The 24,819-nt window shown below is 44.3% G+C and overlaps 1 protein-coding gene across 1 annotated transcript in view; it reads left to right on the forward strand.

Moving 5' to 3' along the window:
* LOC144494685 (sorbin and SH3 domain-containing protein 2-like) overlaps positions 1 to 24,819 on the forward strand; it is a 303,190-nt gene that overhangs the window by 154,388 nt on the left and 123,983 nt on the right. The window contains exons 5-7 of the mRNA XM_078213885.1: positions 131 to 273; positions 15,876 to 16,017; positions 22,883 to 23,052. Of these exons, the coding sequence (XP_078070011.1) occupies positions 131 to 273; positions 15,876 to 16,017; positions 22,883 to 23,052 (455 nt within the window). The remainder of the gene's footprint in view (positions 1 to 130; positions 274 to 15,875; positions 16,018 to 22,882; positions 23,053 to 24,819) is intronic.

Below are 24,819 nucleotides of genomic sequence, written 5' to 3' on the forward strand. Positions count from 1 at the left end.
CACACAAGCTCCAGGCGACGTACAATTTGCCCCCCCTGACGATTGCCACACTTTGTTTGTTAACCCTGAAACCAAAGACACACTTGCTGTTTGAACCTGTCTGAAAGGGAGCTTTCATTGTCTTCTGCAGATGTTTGGAGATCTTATAACGTTAACGATGGCTTCAGAGGGGCGCTAAACGGCGAGATGCACAGCTCGTCGCTGGCAGCCAAAGGTTTCCGCAGCGTCAGACCGAATCTTTCATTTCCGGAGAGGAAAACGCCTCCACAGCAGGTGAATGGAAAGCAGCCAGCTATGTGTAACAATGTGTCAACAGCTCAAGATGTTTTATATACAAGTACTCCAGAACGAGAGGCTGTTTTCTGACTCATTAAAACATGCTGTTTGCCAGCACTCTGTCCATTGTCAGGTAGTTGGAATAAAATCTGATTATCGAATTCACACTTGGTCTTTTCCAGGCACGGCTTGAAGCTGGGATATGTGTCATCCTGACAAAAGTACAGGCCTAGTAATATCTCATTGTAAACAAACATTGTAAAGTGCTAATTGCCTTGTTGCAGGGTTGACCTTGATTATTAATGATTTTGCTGTACAAATATTACATTGTTCAGGAACATACAGTGAGCGCTGTTCTGGAATTATTGGAACATGTGCTATCAAGATTATAGACACTTGGTTGTCATCATGTTCGATTAACATCAGTTTCTGCAACTCAGAATCCGAGATCTTGCTGGTTATTTGTCAGGATGAGATCATGAACTTTAAATTGATCCATTGTTTTCCTTTAACTTCCCAGTTTTGTTTAGTAGTTCGAAACGCACCAAATTATCCTGCATTGGCTGCATTTTAGAAGTATTAAAAGTACAGGGCATTACCTAAATGCCATTCAATTCCATCCAGGTCAGAGCTTACAAGGAAAGAAGTCACCAGGGAGGCTTTTGAAAGGCAATAAGAGTCAGCTCCACTTCCCTGTTGCATTTGACAAGGTCCCTCGTGGCAGGCTGGTGCAAAGGTTAAATCTCACGAGATCAAAGGTGAACTAGCTAGATGGGTACAGAACTGGCTTGGCCGTAGAAGTCATGATGTGGAGATGCCGGCGTTGGACTGGGGTAAACACAGTAAGAAGTCTAACAACACCAGGCTAATTTCCAACAGCTGTTGGACTTTAACCTGGTGTTGTTAGACTTCTTACTTTGTTGGCCATAGAAGAGAGAGGGTAGCAGTGGAGGGGTCTTTTTCTGATTGGAGGTCTGTGGCTAGTGGTGTTCCGCAGGACTCTATACTGGGACCTCTGCTGTTTGTGATATAAATAAATGATTTGGAAGAAGATGTAGCTGGTCTGATTAGTAAGTTTGCAGACGACACAAAGATTGCTGGAGTTGCGGATAGTGATGAACATTGTCAGAGAATACAGCAGGATATAGATAGGCTGGAAAATTTGGCGGAGAAATGGCAGATGGAATTTAATCCAGAAAAGTGCGAAGTGATGCATTTTGGTAGATCTAATGCAGGGGGGAGCTATACAATAAATGGCAGAACCATCAGAAGTGTAGACACACAGAGGGACCTGGGAGTACAAGTCCACAGATCCTTGAAGGTGGCAGCACAGGTGGAAAAGGTGGTGAAGAAGGCACATGGCATGCTTGCCTTTATTGGACGGGGCACAGAGTATAAAAGTTGGCATATGATGTTGCAGTTATAGAGTTAGGCCACATTTGGAATACTGTGTCCAGTTCTGGTCACCACACTACCAGAGGACGTGGAGGCTTTGGAGAGAGTGCCGAAAAGGTTTACTAGGATATTGCCTGGTATGGAGGGTATTAGCTGTGAGGAGAGATTGAGTAAACTAGGGTTGTTCTCCCTGGAAAGACAGAGGTTGAGGGGCGACCTAATAGAAGTTTATAAAATTATGAAGGGCATAGATAGGGTGAACAGTTGGAAGCTTTTTCCCAGGTCAGAAATGACAAACACAAGGGGTCACAAGTTCAAGGTAAGGGGGGCAAGGTTCAATGCAGATATGCAGGGGATGTATTTTACACAGAGGGTGGTGGGGGCCTGGAATGCACTACCAAGCAAGGTGGTTGAGGCAGACACGCTAGGATCCTTTAAGACTTATCTAGATAGCCACATGAATAGACTGGGAATAGAGGGAGACAAACGGATGGTCTAGTTAGGAACACGTGATCGGTGCAGGCTTGGAGGGCCGAAGGGCCTGTTCCTGTGCTGTATTGTTCTTTGTTCTTTGTTTAGTTCAAAGCTGTGGCTGACCAGCTCAGGTGCTCACTTTAACACACTCCGGCCCTGACTAAATCTTCGAATCGTGCCAGCTTGGCTGATTTTCTCTGTCCAAATGAGAGAGGACTCCAGATGCAGTTGTCAGTCGAAAGGTACCTATTATGTTCCTCTGGAGTTCCCGATACATAGAAACATAGAAGATAGGAGCAGGAGAGGCCATTTGGTCCTTTGAGCGTGCTCCGCCATTCATCACGATCATGGCTGACTGTCCAACTCAATAGCCTAATCCTGCTTTCTCCCCACAACCTTTGGTCCCATTTGCCCCCAAGTGCTATATCCAGCCGCCTCTTGAATACAGTCAATGTTTTGGCATCAACTATTCCCTGTGGTAATGAATTCCACAGGCTCACCATTCTTTGGGTGAAGAAATGTCTCCTCATCCCTGTCCTAAATGGCCTACCCCGAATCCTCAGACTGTGATAGAGATCACAACAGAGCAAATCCCCATTTAGCCGCTCTCGAGCGTGACAATAATTGGGCCACTGAAACGAGCCTCAACCGCCTTGGGTTGGGGAGCAAGGGAAACGGTCCAGGCATCTGATTTGAGTAACTATTTAGCGGCCCGAGCTGTTAGTGTGGACAGAATTGGGTTCAGCTGTGACACTGTGCTTAAATATACTGCTGGAATGTAGAAATTTGCTACATTCCATCAGAGAATCGAAGAATAATGAGACAATTGAGTGAGGTACCCAAAGGGTTCTGGCACCCACACTGCTGTGTTCCAACCAAAGAACTTGGCATCTTCAGATGAGCAGAGAGGAGATAACTTTGAAAAAGGGAACAAAACTTGGACTGGAGATTCCAGTTAGCAGCAGATGCTCTTTTAGTGAATCTTGTTTCATTATTCTGTTCGAAGAGTGAATTGCAATAATATCTCCACGCCATACTGAAAAAGGTATGAAAATTCCAAAGTTAAACCAAGGAAAATTTCCTGACCAGACATATTAATGAGCAGCAACATTTTTATCCACTTAAAATAACCTGGTGTACAATATTTCAGTTAAGGCTCTATCCATATGTTGCGTTACAGCGACATTGTCTTGGTGCTATCACACTGTGCTGTTAAAACTAATCGGTGAAGGGTTTCCACCAGATAAGCAGAATGATGGTAAAGTGAATGCTTGTAGATCCTGTTGATATTTTTGTCTTTATGTACAGTTATGAGGAATTTTTAAAAAATACTTTTCCAATTCAATAAAATCAAGTCCAATTCAGAGTCTCAACAAGTTGAGACATTTCCGATCCAGGCTGACAAGACAGGGCATGCAATCCTCTACCCTGTCTTGCGCCTGATCTACATGAGCCAAGCTGATTGGAGTAGGCAGACGTCTCCGTCCCCTCCAAGGCTTGATCTCATTTGCATCTTAGCCAAAAGGCCGAGATGCCGCTTTTAAAAATTGCTTCATATGAAAATGAAGCTTGAATGCAACCCAATGACCTCGACCAAGTGCAGCATCCGCCTAACTACACTTGATCTTAGCCAAAAGGCCGAGAAGCGAGGAATATTTACACAACCTCACTTTGTATAAATTCTTGGTGCAGCTGAGCTGAAGGAGTGAGGGGGCGGATAGTATTTTCTGCAGATGGCCCTTTAATTTGTTGTAAGACGCAAACTGAGATGGTTTCTAAATGCTTATTGAGTGTAATTAAACAGGTTTTTTTTGGATCGCTCAGCTCCAGAATTGACACTCTAAAGACAATTTTGTTATCTATGCTAATGAGTCACATTAAATGTGTCCCTTAAGTATTAGCTAGCATAATGCTCAACTGTTTTAAATTGAAATGAAATCGCCTTGCTGATGTTTTCTATTTTTGTTTTTCTTCCTCCTTGTATGGTTTCTGTCTATCCTGCTGTGTGGTTATCTTTGACAGGTTCCCTCACCACCACCCAGAAAGGAAAGTTTTAATTGGTGTTCACTAACATGTCCCGGCAGCCACAATATACCACTTAATTCAACCCAGGATCTGACACCTGGCAATTGGCCCTCACTCCCCGCACCTAGCCTGCGAATAACCCCCGGCATTACCTGTTTGACTAATACGGAAGAGTACACACACACTTCGTCGCATCTGCTTCGACATTCCAGCACCCTTTCCCCTTCCGCACGGCAACCACCAGCTGCCCGGAGCCTAACGTGCAAAGTAGCCGATAGTAGCAGCGCTGACCCTTTACTTCACACAAGCCACGGACACTCCCAAGATCGTAAAGTCACTGCCATCAAGCTAACCTTGTTGGAGGACCAGATGGTTGCTAATTCCCCCCGTGCCAGACAACCATCCAAGCCTGACACTGATGAGAAACCCTCACACCATTCACTCCCACTTGGAGATAGGACAGAGCCTGAGAGACACACAGCCTCTCTTTCCATTCAGATAGCTCCAGGAAGTCTGCATACAACAGCCCCTGGGTTCGACACACAAGGATGCCCACCTGTATCTGCTGCAAACAGTGGACGGAATCTACATAAGGACATGTTACAAGTGCTTAATGCTCCATCTTGTGCACGCTCCTCAGGGCATCATCTGGTATATAATACTTTTTTTTTTATTGGCAGCAATTTTCAATGTAGTTAACATTTTTATTCCCACTTGCAGAGGTCTTAGAAGTTAAGAAGCCGGCCCTCCATTACCTTTAACAGCTCAACTGTGGGAGAAGTCCAATCAATGACTTCAATGATTATTTTAAGTATTATTATAGTTGTAGTTGTACATTGACAATTCATCCTTCCTGCGCTAGCTGCTTACGCGCCTATGAATCCACAGCTCGAGGGGGCAGCGGCAGAGCTTAGTGTTTCGGGTCTGTTTCGAGGCAAGCGATAGTGGATCATAAACTCTACATGGTTTCAAATGGGTAAGGTTTGAGTTTTGAGAAAGGTCTTGTTGCTTGTGTAGACATGTGTCAGTTTCACCGGTATGCACTCTTATCAGACATTCCAGCAGTCAATCCCATTAGGAGAATGAGCGTGCAGTTTGTCAATGGAGAATAAGATTCAGGGAGTAACACCATGTTCAAATGGGAAAGTAGGGATTGATACAGACCCTCACTGTCTTGTCACTTGTGCAGGCGAGCCTGAGGGCAAAGCTCTTCATCCCAAGTGATGGTTCCTCCTCTGCAACATCAAAACTTTAAACTGTGGGGAAAAGTGAACACCTCTTCCTTTGTCTTGTTTGTGTTTGGATTATTAATCAGTGTCTCCCCCCGTCTGGTACCTGCTTGGACAGTCCTGGGGCTAGCTTAAACTGGTAACCTGGTACATGTGCTACTTCCAGCTCTCTCTTCTGCTGAGACCCGACCTCTTCTCCCCCTAGGTGGGCTCGAGGCAAATTTGTGTTCCAGTCCACTGCCACCAATCCCGCCCCCCACCTCAAACGTTCATTCAGCCCGAAAGCTGAAACATAAAGAAGCTGCTGGTAGCAGCCTGCTGTATAAACTGCCCATTGGAAACCCAGCTAAGGTGGATTTGTGTTTGAAATATCCACACAAGAGCTATTTCATTCGAGCAAACCTGAATAGGCAGGGAATAGAGGGATACGGACCGCATAGAGGCAAAAGATCTTTAGTTTGGAAAGGTATCATGTGTCGGCACGGGCTTGGTGGGCTGAAGGGCCTGTTCCTGTGCTGTACTATGCTTTGTTCTTTATACCTTATTATCGCAGATTCTCAATGACTGGAATCGGTGTGTTAGTATAAGAAAATCAATATAGTTAATCATACTGACAGCACGAGCGCATCTTGTTCTAAATTGAATGAGACATGGTTTCAAACACCTGTTTTGGGAAGGAAAAGAAAGCCTTGGTTTGAACTCCCACATCTCCTGCCGCATAATACAGCCCAACTAAAATTAAACACACGAGAGCATTGGGGCACAGTTAAACATAGTCATCTTTGGGAAGAGGGTGAAGGAGATTGAAGGCCGGACAAATGGAGAAGGGAAGCCAGGCATCGCAAAATGGAAAGTCATAGTCATTGAGTCATAGAGATATACAGAACGGATACAGGCCCTTCGGCCCAACTCGTCCATGCCAACCAGGTTTCCTAAACTGAGCGAGGCCCATTTGCCTGCATTTGGCCCATTTCCCTCTAAACCTTTCCTATCCATGCACCTGTCCAAATATCTTTTAATTGTAGCCACCTCTACCTCCTCCTCTGGCAGCTCATTCCATATACGCATCACCCTCTGTGTGAAAATGTTTCCCTCAGGTCCATTTTAAATCTTTCTCCTCATCTTAAACCTATGCCCTCCAGTTTTGGATTCCCCTACCCTGGGGAAAAGACCTTGGCTAATTCACCTTGTACGTCCCTCATGATTTTATAAACCTCTATAAGGTCACCCCTCATCCTCCTGCTATAGGCCTCCTTATAATTACCAGTCCTGGTCGCATCCCTTGTAAATCCTTTTTGCACCCGTTCCAGTTTAATAACTGGGAGAGGCTCAGTGGGTGCTTAATCCTTGGTGAAGGAACTGATTACCCCACAATGCAAAAGGCTGGAGGTGCAACCTCTAAAGTAAGTAGCCGAAAGACTGTACGCCTACACGTGTTTGTAGAATTTCATAACTATGGCTGAAAATTTATGTCAAACAAGTCCCAGAATAACAGTCTCTGCTAGAGTGCGCTGGGTACTGTGATTGGAAAGACACCGGTGTTTCAAACAATGAATTCCACCTTGCAACAGCAAAATACTGCAGATGCTGGACACCTTAAATAAAAAGAGAACATGCTAGAAATATTCCACAAGTCAGGCAGCATTTTTGGAGAGAGAAATATAGTTAACAGACGGAATCTTGTCAAGACGTCAGAGGTCTCACCTCTATAGAGTCAGTGAGAGATGTGGGCTCCCTCTTTTCGGGAAGGTCTGCCGTTCCACGTTCCCATCAGGCAATGTGGAGGCCAGTGATGGGCCTTGCCATGGAATCAAAACCCCAGGGGTGGAAAGCTTGCCCGCTGAGAGCTGCCAGCCAATCTAAAGCCAGCAGCTCTTGTGCCACGTGGGAGGCTGAGACTGGTGCAGGGATGATACCCAGCCGAGTCTCAGGATCGTGGAGTGACCCAGGCCACAGATAAATGATGTTGGGGGATTTGCAGGATGTAGGGGGGATGTTGGCAGCAAGGGTACGGGGGTAACTCCCAGTGGAGCCCCCTCCTCTTTCCTGATGTCCAGTCCCTCCTTGTTCAGGCACTTGAGTGCCTTTGATCAAACATCAGCAAAATCAAGCATCAGCTAGCATACACGTTGCACCTTTAGCTGGGTGTATTAAAGGCCTGCAGTTTAAAGATATCCATACAGGTGATGGATTTAGCCCTTGGATGGTCCTTTAAAGGAACGAGTTGCATTGCTTATGAATGATCATGTAACAAAACGATTTGTCCCATTCCATCCACTGATCTCCTTCCATGTTACCTACTATCTATGGTGGAACTTTTCACTCTCATATTTCTGCAGTCTGGAGTTCTCTGCCTTCTGATATTTCTCTCCAATCTTAAGTTTAAAGTTTATTTATTAGTGTCACAAGTAGGCTTACATTCACACTGCAATGAAGTTACTGTGAAAATCTCCTAGTCGCCACACTCTGGCACCTGTTCGGGTACACTGAGGGAGAATTTAGCATGGCCAATGCACCTAACCAGCATATCTTTCGGATTTTGGGAGGAAACCGGAGCATCTATCCGGTTTCCTCCCACTGGGACACAACTATCACTGATTGTTGTAAAGATCCATCTGGTTAATTAATATCCTTTTAGGGAAGGAAGTCTGCTGTCCCGCAGAAGGGAAAAGCAGTAAAATGGGGAAATGGGAATGCTGGTCTGAACTGGTCTTTTTTACTTTAAAACGCAACCCACAAAAAGGGGGAAATAAGAATGCTGGTCCTAAATGTTTGTTCCTTCTGGGTTCCTTGCCTGGCCTGGCCCAGATGTGACTCCGGACCCACAGTTGACTCTTAACAGCCCGCTGAAACTATAGAATCCCTACGGTGCAAAAGGAGGCCATTCCACCCATTGAGTCTGCACCGACTCTCCAAAGAGCATCTTACTCAGGCCCATCCATACATTTTCTATCGTTAATCCATCTAACTTGCACATCTTTGAACACGAAGGGGCAATTTAGCATGGCCAATGCACCTAACCTACACATCTTTAGACTGTGAGAGGAAACCAGAGGAAACCCATGCAGACACTGGGAGAAAGTGCAGACTCCGCTCAGACAGTGACCCAAGGCCGGAATTGAACCCAGGTCTCCGGCACTGCGAGGCAGCAGTGCTTACCACTGTGCCGTGAAATGGCCTAGCAAATCACTCAGTTCAAGGAAAGTAGGGATAAAAGGAATAAATGCTGGCCTTGGCACGACGCTCACATCCCATGAAAGAAAAAGGGAATAAAAACCCATCGCAACAGAAACAATGCCCCTGAGATCAGATCATGCGTGAAATCAGGCGGCAGGTCCCGAGCGCAGTTCTTTCTTTCTTCAGTTTGGCGTGGAGACCAGATGACGTTCACACTGGAACTTCATTTTCCTGAGTTTTGGTGTCATCCATCACTCCCTGTGCTGCTTATTGGCTGTCTGCTTGCGCAAATCTGCATGCTTTCAATGGGAATCTCACTCTGACTGCAGGCGGCAGGGAATGCTTGAGAAAAGAGAAATGACTGCAGGCCTCCAGATTCTTCCATACTACTACATCACCAGTTCTAGTTAAGGCAGTGGACTGGAGGAAGGAGATACTGGTTTCTCAGCCCCTTACTACAGGAACCAAGAGCCCTGCAGACAACACCTCAGCCACCAGTGGGACAAATTCTGGAGTAGATCCATGCCAGGATCTTAGCTCCAAGGACATGTCGGGGAGAGAGGGAAATAAACTAGCCACCCTCTAGTGTCTCACAACACTACTCACAACACACCCATTCCCCACTTCCCATCGTACCCCTCAATCACTGCATCATCCTTTGCTCCACCACCTCCTCATATCCGCAATTCTTTCTATTTGATACTCACCAACTTGGCAGCCCTCATCCCCCACACCTTACATCTTCCACATAGTAGATGGACTATCTCTCCAAGATGGGCAAATTCTCAAATTATCGTCACGTTTTAATGCCCTGCACTTCCACACAGGCCCCTGACCCAGTGTGGTGGTCGACGCACCTCCAGCCTGTAATGAGTGTAATCACACAGTCTGTCTTGAGTGCCTGGTTTCTGTGTATAAGACAGCTGCAATGCACCTGAATTTATAAATCTTAGTAAGTGAGCAGAAAAATATAGCAATCCACTGACCTCGTAGCTCCCAGTTTGAAAGCTGCGTTGATATGCCAATGTCATAAAATAGTTTCTTTCTATTCTTTATTTATTGCTTTCTCAAAATAACCCAAAGGGCAGAACCTAGATCAATGTTTGGCTAATCTCAATGGACCATTGAATGGTTTGAATGGAGTACATTCAGTGGATGGATGGATATATTATGTGTTGCTTGCTACCATGTCAAGCCATTGTTTTCATCTTTCAGGGTGTAAAATTTATTCTTTCAATTGTTCCACCGAAGTGCAACATTTCCTTTACATTGTCTGCAGGAGCGTTAAAGGAGCAAATAATTGTTTGTGGTAGAATTGCTAATATTGTGAGTTTATCACACATTTGACTGACAGATACTTTTGAAGACAACTCTGTTCCCTTGGCAGCATGTGGTGCCGATGTTTGCCCCCTCAAATGCTGCTCACAGCTTTGGGGTTTTGTGAGTTAGAAACATGCCAGAAACTATGTAGTTAGAAACATGATTATAACTGAGCAATTTCCACAGGGATTTGGGGAAATCTCATTCAGTTTAAAATGAGCAAAGCTCCAGTTTTGATCCGAGGTCGAGGTAATAAGTCTGTGATTGGTGGAGGCGACTTTGACCTTACCAGCAGGGCAGGGACCCAGGTTCAATTCTGGCCTTGGGTGACTATGTGGGTTTCCTTTGGGTGCTCCGGTTCCCCCCGGTTGGGGGGATTAGTGGGTAAATACACAGGGTTATGGGGATTAGGCCTGGGTAAGATACTCTGCCAGAGAGTGGATGCAGACACGATGGGCCGAATGGCCTATTCTGCACCGAAGGGATTGTAGGGATTCTGATTCATCCCAGTTTGTAATATATATAAATGATTTGGAGGAAAATGTAACTTGTTTGATTAGTAAGTTTGCGGACGACACAAAGGTTGATGGATTTGCGAATAGCGATGAGGACCATCAGAGGATACAGCAGGATATAGATCGGTTGGAGACTTGGGCAGAGAGATGGCAGATGGAGTTTAATCCGGACAAATGTGAGGTAATCCATTTTGGAAGGTCCAATACAGATAGGAAATATACAGCAAATGGCAGAACCCTTAAGAGTATTGATAGGCAGAGGGATCTGGATGCACAGGTACACAGGTCACTGAAAGTGGCAATGCAGGTGGAGAAGGTAGTCAAGAAGGCATACGGCATGCTTGCCTTCATCGGCCGGGGCATTGAGTTTAAAAATTGGCAAGTCATGTTGCAGCTTTATAGAACCTTAGTTAGGCAGCATTTGGAATATAGTGTTCAATTCTGGTCGCCACACTACCAGAAGGATGTGGAGGCTTTGGAGAGGGTACAGAAAGATTTGCCAGGATGTTGCCTGTTATGGAGGACATTAGCTATGAGGAGAGGTTGGAGAAACTTGGTTTGTTCTCACTGGAACGACGGAGGTTGAGGGGGTGACCTGATAGAAGTCTACAAGATTATGAAGGGTATGGACAGAGTGGATAGTCAGAAGCTTTTTCCCAGGGTGGAAGAGTTAATTACTAGGGAGCATAGGTTTAAGGGGCAAGGTTTAAAGGAGGTGTACGAGGCAAGTTTTTTTTACAGAGTGGTGGGTGCCTGGAACTCGCTGCCGGGGGAGGTAGTGGAAGCAAATACGATTGTGACTTTTAAGGGGCGTCTTGACAAATACATGAATAGGATGGGAATGGAGGGATACGGGCCCCGGAAGGGTAGGGGGTTTTAGTTCAGTCAGGTAGCATGGTCGGTGCAGGTTTGGAAGGCTGAAGGGCCTGTTCCTGTCCTGTAATTTTCTTTGTTCAGTTAAAATAAAAATACAAATGCCCATTGGCCTTTACCCCTCAAACTCTCTCACACTCCCCATCCCCCTGTCTATGCCACCTTAAGACCCGCCCCCTCCTGGAACCCTACCCCCTCTCATAGCACCAGTGCTATGCTTGTGGCATGAGTTGCTGTGGGAGAGACATAGCTTGGCATGGGGGTATGAAGGGCCAAAGGGAATGGGGTGGTGGTGGTGGTGGGGGGGGGGGGGCATGGTTTGGCATGAAGGACGTTTTGAGCTCATCTTCATGCAGACTAGGGTTTGTGACTCCCCTGAGGGGCTGTGAACCACAGCTTTTCAAACCCTGGCCAGTTTCCATGAAGATTGCAGAGGAATAGGACATGCCAATCCCTGTTATGGAGCTGGCCAGAGCAGGAATGCTGGGTGCGGGCTTTTGACAGGAACCTGCCTGAACTATGGAAAATCAGAGTCAGGAATCCTGGATTCGGTACCAATCTGCCCTTTTTAAGACACCTCCAATTCAACCTGACTCAGTAAAACTTCAGTCCTGTATGACTGTTAAATGCCACTTTAATTGTCGATACAGGTACAATGAACCTGTTTGTCTCAACTTTCATAGAATCATAGAATCCCTACAATACAGAATGAGGCCATTCGGCCCATTGACTCTGCACCGACCACAATCCCACCCAGGCCCTTTCCCCATAACCCCATGTATTTACACTAACTAGTCCCCCGACACTAAGCGGTAATTTAGCATGGCCAATCCATCTAATCTGCACATCTTTTGGACTGTGGGAGGAAACCGGAGCACCCGGAGGAAACCCACGCAGACATGGGGAGAATGTGCAAACTCCACAAAGACAGTGACCCAAGCTGGGAATTGAACCCGGGTCCCTGGTGCTGTGAGGCAGCAGTGCTAACCACTGTGCCACCGTACCACTGTGTTTTAACTTCAGCAAGCTCTATATAACTTTTATTCACATCATGATATATGTTGGATGTTTTCACAGTGCAGCACCTTACTGTCTGGTGTAGATGCATTCACTGCACCATTTTAAAAATAAGTTTCAATTGCATTGTGGAATAAAACTCTTACGCTTGCACGGAAATTCACATATTTAATTTCCGGTACGAAGTCCATTCCAGTTACTTGGATGAATATGTTTTCAGTTTTCTATGGTATGAACATTAATATATCTTGTGCACCAAGAGTCTTTGAGGTCTACAGTAAAGCACTTTGGTTCAATACCGTGAAACTTTCCATCGTATGTTCCGCAAAAGGCAAATTTTGTCCCAGTAAGAGTTTGCAAACCTGTATTTCTGTTTTGGGTTTCACTGCAACCAAATTCTGCTTTAACGACAAGGAAAAAATGTTTGTGTGTCTTTTTTAATGGATTTGAGGCCTGATTGTTATCTTTGCTCTACTGTGTCTTTGGAATGATGTGCTATTACGTGATGTCCATGATTTAGAGTAGTTGAAACTCTGGTCAGTACATTAGTGTGGTATGATGGAGCGCATTGTTAGATGCTTTGAAAACAACTTAATTTGATTTATTATTGTCACATGTATTAGTATACTGTGAAAAGTATTGTTTCTTGCGTGCTATACAGACAAAGCATACCATTCATAGAGAAGGAAAGAAGAGAGTGCAGAATGTAGTGTTACAGTCAGAGCTAGGGTGTAGAGAAAGATCAACTTAATACGAGGTAGGTCCATTCAAAAGTCTGATGCAGCAGGGAAGAAGCTGTTCTTGAGTCGATTGGTATGTGTCCTCAGACTTTTGTATCTTTTCTCCGATAGAAGAAGGTGGAAGAGAGAATGTCTAGTGTGCGTGGGGTCCTTGATTATGTTTAGAAACAGATTATAAAAATGTAAATGCAAATTCTGTCATAATCACCCGTAACAACACACTCGGGGTGCACAGTGAGACAATTATGTTATTTTTTTAGAATACAATCTACAATCAATGAGAATTTGAGCATTAACTGAAGGCATTGTTTGGAAGACTGTTAGATTAATTTTCCCCAACATTTAATAACTTGTTCTTGTGCTTACACCTATAATATTCTCCCTCCTTCAGCCTGAAAATCAGTCAGAAGAGAAAATGGCATCCACGATTAATACATCACAGGGATGCTGGCAAATCTCACCCGACGTTGCTTCACCTCTTCCTCTGCTACCTACTAACCGGACCCTTCTCTCGCCTTACTATGGTGTGGAGCGAGAGCCAGCTACCTTGCCAACCTTCGATGACTTCATTCCCTCCCACCTTCAGAAGGCCCGTTGTCCTACCCTGTCATCTTACAGTTTACCTTCCCTGACCTCGAGTCTTCTCACAAACCCGAGTGAAGCATCTTCGTTTGTTACTGACTCCACTCTGAGTGAATATTCGTCTTGCAACCTAAGCGAGTCCTCCACAGCCATTCTAGATGAGCTGCATACCTGTGGCTACGACACCACGGATCATTCTGACACTCCGTCCCCAACCCTGAGTCGGATGTCCGCAATAACCGATGATACAACTACTACCACTACTGCTCCCGCTCATGTAATTACCCTTCCTGTTAACCCACCTTGCTAAACTAGGTGGCATATTTCCAGTAGGGACTAAACATAACCAAATCGCTTGTGTCTGCATGTTCTGTATTAGGTGTTGCTGTTTGCTTCTATGTGTCACCTGCAATCACTGGTATCTACTAACAGTTTGTCAGTTATCAATAATGGATGTCCTTTTTGTTAGACTGGTTTATTCACATAACTGTGGTGCATCTGATTGTGCTACACAACACACTCTCTCCTAAAAGGATCTGGATTGGAAACAAAGTGGGCCAATTAAAATGTTTACCACGGTTAGGAATTTGCCAATGTTTCCTGAATTTCTGCTGTGTCATTTTTGTTCATTTGTGAGATATGCAACATACCTTTTTAACTAATCCCTTGTATTACAGATATTAAAAACCTAATTCAAGTCGAGACTGATCTGAAAGGCTTCTTAAGACTTATTTACAATAAGCGTGTTTTGACTATTATTTTACCTCAGGATCTTTAGACTAGCGCTGGTCAGTGTGACAATCAGGTTTATCAAGCCCTTTACAAATTGCAATGAGCGGTTGCGTTTTTTAGAATTTAAGTTGAGAAATATTGGACCCTGGTATCAAAATCTGTTCTCCTGAATGCCTTAAGCACAGGTAAAGCTGTTGCGGAAGGTACTGAACTCCATTTACTCGATCATTTAAGTGGGGGAAATTATAATTGAATTGTCCTTTCTGGTCCACCTTCATTTCATCAATTTTGCTATTCTGTTCGTATCAAATGTTGGAAATATTCTTGTAACAGGAAATCCTTGATGCATTTACCTTGCTGCAAAGGAAGTTTTGAATAGCTACAGCTATTTCTTAATCTTTAAATACTTCCGTGCTCATTGCACAGATTATAAGACCAGCTACATCCCTGAGCACAGGATCAAGTTATGTGGCATTGCCACCGTTCCGCTGAGCACAAGCTCCTTGGGTTTGACGTCCCTTTGAAGAAATGGTCATGTGTAGATTCACGTTGTTTATGCAGGAGCAGGAAAGGTTCGACTAGAAGCAGATAGATACGGGTACACCTAGTTCACTGTTTGAACTTTCCATGGATAATTAGAATTTCACACAGTTAGAAAAGTCCTTCTTTCGCAGCATTGTAAAATCCCTGCTGGGAATTTTGAATTTGGTAATCTCATTGTGTTGGTACTGGTGAAACTAGACCCTTTAATAGTTTTAAAACCACCTGATTTTAAAGAAAAGGAAATGAAAGATATGAAGAAGTTGGATGATTTAATGGCACTAATGATGAAAGGTGGTATGGCACCTCTAGGTGTGTGCGGTTTAGTGAAGAGGTAGAAGAGTAAGTGTTAGGTAAATGTACCAGCAGCGGACATATGCACCAACACTTCATGTCAAAGTGGGCAAAACCCCAGACGTTGGTCACACTCTCTTCGCCAAGCCTGTTGCCCAAGAAAATAACAAAAGGTTGTGTTTTCATTGTTTATCTTATTCTAACTCAGGTTTTCTTTCTGTGGATGTGGAAGCACTGACAGCATGAGGTGTCAAAACAACACATTTAGTTTTATTCATTGGAACTAATATTCCCTCATTTGGGGATAACCGTGATGTCAGCATTGTCAGAACTCGTTATGCGGTTGAAACTAAACTAATTTGGAGAGTGGGGGGGTGACGGGAAGGGTGTGTCGGGGGGAAATTGTGTGACTGAAATGGAAGACTACAGTCGTGTGTGAAAACATTTGTCTGGGAATGCTTTGAGGTGGAAGATAGCTGACTGTATATTCACCCTGGCAATCTCGATGATCGGATGACACTCTCGTACTCACTCTAGTGACCTGTGTGTGTCTCTGTATGTACTAATCACATCCCCACTGCTACCTTTTCTGGGTGACAAAGTCTGACATCCTCCTTCTTTGATAGAAGTAGCATTGATTCCTTGCTGGGTGTTGATAATGGTCTGTCTATTCTTACTGCGCACAGATGGCAGTGAATGGAAATTCTCGCACTGATAGTAGCAGTCCGATGAGTTATCTGCAAAGGCCCTTCTCACCATCATCGGCCTACTCCTCGCCACCCTCAATGAATCCAAACGTTGTCGCAATGCAACACAGCAGAACCATGGGTAAGCTGTTTCTGTGCAATGTTTACTTTGTGTAACTGTGTTAAAAGCTTTGAATTAATCATGTGGCACCCAGCAGTTAGCTTAATCTGTAACAATGACCTATATTGTTCAGTGACATTAGTTTCACACACACACTGTAACTGTGGTCCGTATCTTTACACATCTCAAAAAATCTCAAGGGCACTTGTGTTTGTAGTTTTATTACCAAATAATTTATCTGATAAATAATTAACAGTTCTGGTTAATAAGAAATAGTTAAAGACACAAGTTTACACCTACTTTAAAGTTCTAAACATTTTGATTTCAAAAGTTAGAATATTTTGTTAAATCGTTACTGTATTAACTGTTTCCATGTTCGATGAATATATGCTTTTTTGGTTAAATGAGGAGGAGAAAAATGATCCGTAACTTCCTCGGAGTGGTAATCTCTGGAGGATTGCCACTCTGGATGGACTTGCCCTTGTTGAAATTCCAAAGCCCCCACTCACCCAATCTTCCTCACACCGGCTGGATGGAGAGAAGCAGCGAAGCGCTCCGCAGGCTGCATCGGCAAGGTGTAACTGGGGTTCAGGGAAGAAAGGAACCCCACCTCTCTCCCTTTTACAACACTAGCTGCAGTATAGGAGATGTTTAAAGGGACAATTTAAACGAGAAGGTAAGTTTCAAAGGCATGTGGTTGAGGGAATCGGGGAGACTGGGAGGGATCGGCAGGGGGCAGGGTTGGGTCAGGGCTGAGGGAGTTGTGGGGGATCTGCTGGGAGAGTAGTGTGTGTGTGTAGGGTGTCCAGTGCGAGGTTCAGTCTGGGTGCTTCAGTAGTTACTCTGGGGCTGACGGATGGGTCATGATGTGGAGATGCCGGCGTTGGACTGGAGTAAACACAGTAGGAAGTCTAACAACACCAGGTTAAAGTCCAACAGGTTTATTTGGATGGGTACCAGGAATTGTGGTTTAGGGTGCAAGCTGGAATTCATGGAGAGTGCCGGATGGAAGACTGGGCAGGAAAATATGGAATTGTTGCATCACAGGATTGCGCAAGCATTGATGTGGGTTTCAGCATCAGTCGATGAGCTGGGGAGGGGGTAGCAGGGATGAGCTGAGGCCAGGTGGTTTTTGTGATGGAGAGGATATGGATTTGGAAACTCAGCTGGAGTCTGAGATTGGAAATGGTCTGGATCGGTCCAAGATAGTCACTGGGGAGGGAGGTAGAATGAGTGGCAAATATTGCATTGTCTGCCTCTCCGTTATTCTTATTCACTCTCGTGTTAAGAATGCCCACTGATGTTAAATACGAGTGAATCGCAAATCCCAGAGGAAAAACTTGGAACAGCGGTTCTTAACCGTTTGTTTTGGAGTTTAATGTGAGGAAAGAGATGTACACCAGTGAGAAAAGTTCCTGTCTTGTTGTAATCGGTCAAATATAAAGCATTTATTCAACTGTAAAGCACTCAAAGACAACAATACAGGATAAAAATTACAATGAACTACAATAATGGCTATAGCACACACGCAGTATACTTAAATTAACGCCATTTCAAATTGCTCTACTTTCCTAAACTCTGAGAATAGACTTCCCCAAAATAACATGCCACTATGAGCCAAATCCAGCAATAATTACCTCACATGACCTGTCTTTATTTGGGAAACTTCCTTCTGGTTTAAATTAGTACATTTGAAACATGTAAAAATGTTTACATTTTTAACAAATGGTTGTAAGCAATATTGACCAAAAGTTATTTTCATTTTAGGCAACTCATACTTTACCTAGAGAGAGGCACGTTCCTTCTATATGTCACACATTGTACTCTCCCTATAATTACATTCCTTATAGCGAGTATTTTACAGCTGTTCTCAGCATCTCCTGAGTTCCCATAGTTCCGCTTCGCTGAGTATGAATTTCAAGTGACCGTCTCCAGGTGCTTTCCTCAATTATTGACGTGTGTCTTAAACCCATCAGCACCAGCAAAGCCTATTCCCATGATTCTTCTTTTCCCATGCCAGAACAAATATCCCAGAATATGTAGAAGACTGCAGGATGTGTCTCTTTGACTAAAGACATAGCCTGCATCTGGCTATGGAAGTGCATAATGTCAAGCAACCTTTTTCTCTCTGCTAACTGCACCAAATCTCTTCTGTCTCTCTGTTGTATACATCAACATATAGGGAAGCCTGTAACCTGATCTCAAATGGCTTCCCCTTCCCTCTTTCCCCCCAGCAAAATGAAACACGTTATCCTATTTTCTGGGTGGAAATGCGATTACCTACTTTTGATCTCAAATCCCTTTCATCTTAGAAATGAAGGGAGTTTACAGCACACCTATTTACAAGCTGACAGTAGATATAACAAGTTAATATTCTGGTGTTCATATGGGCTTCATCCTGTATTACATGCATTGAATGAAGTCACTTTGCTGCTTTTATACAAATGCATTGGCCCACAATCTTGATGGTAATAAAGGGAAAACTAATGTTCCTACCCATTCCAAATCTAATAATTCCACCCATTTGAAGTGGCCTAGAAACAGTTTCACTACAGATTATAAGTGCTATAATTACATGATTCCCTGGCAAAAGAAAATATTCAGACTGTCAGGAAGATGAGTTTTTTTTGTGTGATATCACTATAATATTCACATACACTGGAAAGCAAGCTTGTGGGGGTGTGATTAGTTTAATTGGATTAGAGAAAGAAAGATTGCACGGATCAAACATCAGTAAGAAAGATGTGAAGGCAGCTGGTTTGATATGGTGTTGAACAAAAAAACCAGGGGAGCGTGACTAACAATTTACATAAGGTAAAGAGATTGAGTGGTTTGAAGTTGGCTATTGTATTTCGAAGGAGAACATATACAAATTGTATGTTTGCAAATAGAAAGATAGGGTTAGCATACTTTTAAATATAGTAGCCATAACGAAAAAGGGATTGATCAACTCTGGGGAAAAATGAACTTCTGAAGGATTGTGGGGAAGAACAGAGGGTAAGAACAAGGGGAAGGAAGAGATGCTTGATCCTAAACTTTCAAATATATCCTTCAGTGACCACCTTACATAGTTCAGCAGCACCCACCACTGATGGTGGGACTGAATCATAGAATCCTACAGTGCAGAAAGAGGCCATTCGGCCCATCGAGTCTGCACCAACCACAATCCCACCCAGCCCTATCCACATATCCCTACATATTTACCCACGAACCCCTCTAACCTATGCATCCCGGGACACTAAGGGGCAATTTAGAATGGCCAATCAACCTAGCCCGCACATCTTTGGACTGTGGGAGGAAACCGGAGCACCCGGAGGAAACCCACGCAGACACAGGGAGAACATGCAAACTCCACACAGACAGTGATCCGAGCCGGGATTTGAACCCAGGTCCCTGGCGCTGTGAAGCAGCAGTGCTAACCACTGTGCTACCGTGCCGTCCATGTCTTTCGGTGCTGGTTCTCCTCCTGTTGGTCCCTCCAGGCTTGGGAGCCCACCCACCCACAGTCCTTAATTGGACAGGCTCCCGGGGGCAGACATTTAATTGGCCGCTTCCTCCAAAATCTCTGTCGGGCTCCCACCGCCAGCATTTTGTGAGTCCACCTTGCATTGGGCGGCACGGTGGCACAGTGGTTAGCACTGCTGCCTCACAGCTGTAGGGACCTGGGTTCGATTCCCCACTTGGGTCAGTGTCTGTGTGGAATTTGTACATTCTCCCCATGTCTGCATGGGTTTCCAGTTTTCTCCCACACTTCAAAGATGTTGATTGGCCATGCTAAATTGCTCCTTAGTGTCCCGGAATGCATAGGTTAGAGGGATTAGTGGGGTGACAGGGAGCGGGCCTGGGTGGGATTGTTGTCGGTGCAGGCTTGATGGGCTGAATGTCGGGTTTTATGATTTCTATGATTTTATCCTGGCACTGTACCAGGACATGGGAATGCAAACCGTTCCCGTGGTTCCTATTTGTTGTGACACTTGGAGATTACGAAGGAAGTAATCTCCTTTGGTGCAAGGACTCGAGGCACAGCATCAGATAGCCATGTCGATCTGCATCTTATGGAATAAGCATGGTATGGGGTGAAATTGCAGGTTAATGATTATTTCATCTCTCGCCTCCCATCCATTGACTCTGTCCACACTTCCCGCTGCCTCAGCAAAGCAGCCAGCACAATTAAGGACCCTACGCACCCCAGACATTCTCTCTTCCACCTTCTTCTGTCGGGAAAAAGATACAAAAGTCTGAGGTCACGTACCAAGCAACTCAAGAACAGCTTCTTCCCTGCTGCTGTCAGACTTTTGAACCTTGCATTAAGTTGATCTTTCTCTACACCCTAGCTATGACTATAACACTACATTCTGCACTCTCTCCTTTCCCTCTCTATGAATGGTATGTTTTGTCTGTATAGCACGCAAGAAACAATAGTTTTCACTGTAGAACAAAGAAAATTACAGCACAGGAACAGGCCCTTCGGCCCCCCAGGCCTGCACCGACCATGCTGCCCGACTCAACCAAAACCCCCTACCCTTCCGGGGACCGTATCCCTCTATTCCCATTTCATTCATGTACTTGTTAAGACGCCCCTTAAAAGTCACTACCGTATCCACTTCCACTACCTCCCCCGGCAACGAGTTCCAGGCACCCACCACTCTCTGTGTAAAACATCTGCCTCATACATGTCTTTTAAAACTTGCCCCTCGCACCTTTAAACCTATGCCCCCTAGTAATTGACTCTTCCACCCTGGGAAAAAGCTTCTGACTATCCATTCAGTCTATGCCTCTCATAATCTTGTAGACTTCTATCAGGTCTCCCCTCAATCTCCGCCGCTCGAGTGAGAACAAACCAAGTTTTTCTAACCTCTCCTCATAGCGAATGCCCTCCACACCAGGCAACATCCTGGTAAATCTTTTCTGGACCCTCTCCTTCTGGTAGTGTGGGGACCAGAATTGAACACTATATTCCAAGTGCGGCCTAACTAAGGTTCTATAAAGCGGCAACATGACTTGCCAATTTTTAAACTCAATACCCCGGCCGATGAAGACGAGCATGCCGTATGCCTTCTTGACTACCTTCTCCACCTGCATTGTCACTTTCAGTGACCTGTGTACCTGTACATCCAGATCCCTTTGCCTATCAATACTTTTGAGGGTTCTGCCATTTACTGTATATTTCCTATCTGTTTTAGACCTTCCAAAATGCATTACCTCACATTTGTCCGGATTAAACTCCATCTGCCATCTCTCCGCCCAAGTCTCCAACTGATCTGTATCCTCTGATGGTCCTCATCGCTATCCGCAAATCCACCAACCTTTGTGTCGTCCACAAACTTACTAATCAATCCAGTTACATTTTCCTCCAAATCATTTATATATATTACAAACAGCAAAGGTCCCAGCACTGATCCCTGAGGAGCACCACTTGTCACAGCCCTCCATTCAGAAATGCATTTGTTAATGCGTTAACGCATAACGCATGTATGTTAATACATGTGACAATAATAAATCAAATCAACAGTTTTAAGGCTTTATACAACACAGGAAATCATGTGGGGAAACATCTGTATGCCTCATGATCTTTTTAATGTAAATGCTCATGATGTGATTTTGCCCAGAAATAATGCCATGTTGTGCATATTATTTAGAATTTTCAGGCTGTTTATTCAATTTGAATAAATAATTGACTTTATAACTTTATGACTTTATAAAATCCATGTTTCAAGTATTTTCATGACGGGTTCTGTCTGCTCCACCAGGACTGAACTGCAAACCACCTCAATCTGAGCAGAACATAGAAAAGATTCCAAAAACAGAAAATGCTGGAGAATCTCAGCAGGTCTGACAGCATCTGTGGAGAGAGAATAGAGCCAAGGTTTCGAGTCTGGATGAACCTTCGTTAAAGCTTCATCAACTCTGATGAAGGTTCATCCAGACTTGAAATGTTGGCTCTATTCTCTCTTCACAGATGCTGTCAGACCTGCTAAGATTTTCCAGCATTTTCTGTTTTTGTTTCAGATTCCAGCATCTGTAGTATTTTGCCTTTATGAAGAGGTTTAATTTGTGTCACTTGAGTTGACTTATTATTGTCACCTGTGTTAGTATACAGTGAAAAGTATTGTTTCTTGTGCTTTATACAGAGAAAGCATACCGTTCATAGAGAAGGAAAGGAGAGAGTGCAGAATGTAGTGTTACAGTCATAGCTAGGGTGTAGAAACAGAATTTGTTCCCCAGTCCTGACCCTTCAGACTGAAATATGCTACTCTGTGTATTATCAAAGTTGCTGGGATGGGTGTGCAATAAGTTGTCCGAGTAAATGGGTTCTTCCTACAGCAATACGACTTAAGTTGAAAGTGAGTTGTAGTATAAAGTAAAGTAAAAGTTTATTTATTAGTCACAAATAAGGCTTACATTAACACTGCAATGAAGTTACTGTGAAATTCCCCTCGTCGCCACACTCTGGCACCTGTTCAGGTCAATGCACCTAACCAGCACGTCTTTCAGACTGTGGGAGGAAACCGGAGCACCCGGAGGAAACCCATGCAGACATGGGGAGAACGTGCCGACTCCACGCAGACAGTGACCCAAGCTGGGAATCAAACCTGGGTCGCTGGCGCTGTGAGGCAGCAGTGCTAACCACTGAGCCACCTGCCACCCATTGATGTAATGCACCACGTATGAACCTAAATCAATGTTTAAATTATTTAGCGATGGAAGAATGTTTTTGGTAATTTTTAGTTGGGGAACTGCCTGTGTCCAAAAAGAGGGACAACCAGCCCCCAGTGTCCTCATCCACAGACCACGCTTACAACCAGTGTCAATTTAGTCTTTAAATGATGGTGCTTTGTTGATTTAGATTTATTCCTCACGGGGCTTCATTTTCATTTCCACATAGAGAACCTGAGTACTTCGCAGCAAAGCAAGTCGCTCGGCGCAGACATAATGAGCATAGAACCAGTTTACAGAACATCAGAAGAGGAGAAGAAAGTCACGGTAATTAAAGCACCGCATTATGCAGGAATTGGCCCTGTTGATGAATCTGGAATACCTATAGCCATAAGGACGGTAGGAATATATTTCTCTTTTTCACCCTCTATTTTTTTTTTGTCCCTATCCGTAATTTTCTTTTTGCAGCATGGCCATTATTTCCCAAATTTCTTCCTCTGTTGAATCCTGGGTTAAAGTTGTAGGCCAAGAAAATGGGGAAGCAATTCCCTATTGGATTTCCGGGTGACGATCCCATATTTCTGACCTCTGGTTTGCTCCACAAATAGAAACATTTTGTTCACTTTCGTTCTCTTACACATGTACCAGGTCAGGCCCTCTGCCTGTTCTTTTCTTGAGTGTCAATGCCCCATCCGTTCAGCTTTTCCTGCAATGTATCTCCTCTTGGTTCCGCTATCTTCCTTGTTTATCTTTATTGTGCCTTCATCAAAGCCTGAATATTATTTGTATAATAAGGCAATCAAAATAGTGCACGGTACTTCAACTGTGGCCTTACCCAAGGTTCAATAAAAGATTAACATAACGTCACTGCTTTTCAATTCTATTCCTCCAAATATGGATCCCAGTGATTGTTTGCTTTTTTTTAATAGGCCTTAATTACTTCTACCTTTTACTTTTAGTGATTTGTGTACCTATACCACTAAAACTCTTTGTTCCTCTACCATATCCATCCAAACAGGATAAGGCCTCCTTATTCTTCCTATCAAAATACATCACCTCACACTTCCCTCCGTTCATTCATTCTCATCATAGCTTTGGCATCATGTTGCTTCTTCTCTGGCTTTCTTCACACCAGGTGATGTGGAGATGCCAGCGTTGGACTGGGGTGGGCACAGTAAGAAGTCTCACAAATAAACCTGTTGACTTTAACCTGTTGTTGTGAGACTTCTTACTGTGTTCATCCCAGGTGTCAGCCATTTTTAAGATTTTCCTCCTTCCTCTTCTGTATTTATCCTCAGGTTTTCCTTCAATTGTTGCCAGGACAAGGCTGTCAGGATCTTTGTTTCCAATGTCCATACTTGGCCCTCTTTCCCTCTCCAGCTGAACTTAGCAACCGTTTTGATTCCTGAACTTCTCGTCTTGATCCAATCCACTCATTAATCTCTGTCCATCCAGCTGATTCTGAGCATCCTCCGCCATAAACCAAATTCTAAAAGGTGTTATCCTCGTCTTGTTCACTCTCCTGTCTACAAATTTTGAAGTTGTACTTCCGAGTCCTGAGTCCAACTCTTGTATCCATAGGCCCAGAGTTTGGTGCCCAGATGAGGTTCACCAAGTCGAGAGATATCCCAGCTTGGTGAACCTGACCTTAAAAATGTCCGCCCATGGGTGGGACTTTTTGTTGGGGGCTGCACTGAAACAGGAGTTGGTGTGGCTGACCCCAGAATAAATCCACAGGCTGCTTGCTGCATGTGGAGGCCGATTGGGTGCAAGGCCTACCTCTTGTGACCCAGCACTGTGTTGAAATAAATAAAATCCCCTTTCCAGCCCCCCCTCCTTCCCCACACACACTCCCTGTGCTCTCTCCATGCCAACTTATAGCTCCCACACCCATATGCCAACTTAGTTACTCTCTATCCACCCCCGTGGCCCTATACGCCCATGCCAACTTTCTGCCAACTAATGCACTCCTCTCCCCATCCATCAACCTTTGATCAACTTACCTAGTATCCTTGGACAGTTTTTTGACAGCACTGACACTTCTTGGATAGCTTTGACAGCTGGACATCTTCTTAACCTTTCCTGGACAATTGGGCAGTTCTTGGACAGCTCCTTGGCAGCTGGACATCTCTCTTATAGATTGACATTTCCAATGAGTTTGTGCTT

The sequence above is a fragment of the Mustelus asterias genome, chromosome 6, assembly GCF_964213995.1.
Source record: "Mustelus asterias chromosome 6, sMusAst1.hap1.1, whole genome shotgun sequence".
Taxonomy (NCBI): Eukaryota; Metazoa; Chordata; class Chondrichthyes; order Carcharhiniformes; family Triakidae; genus Mustelus; species Mustelus asterias.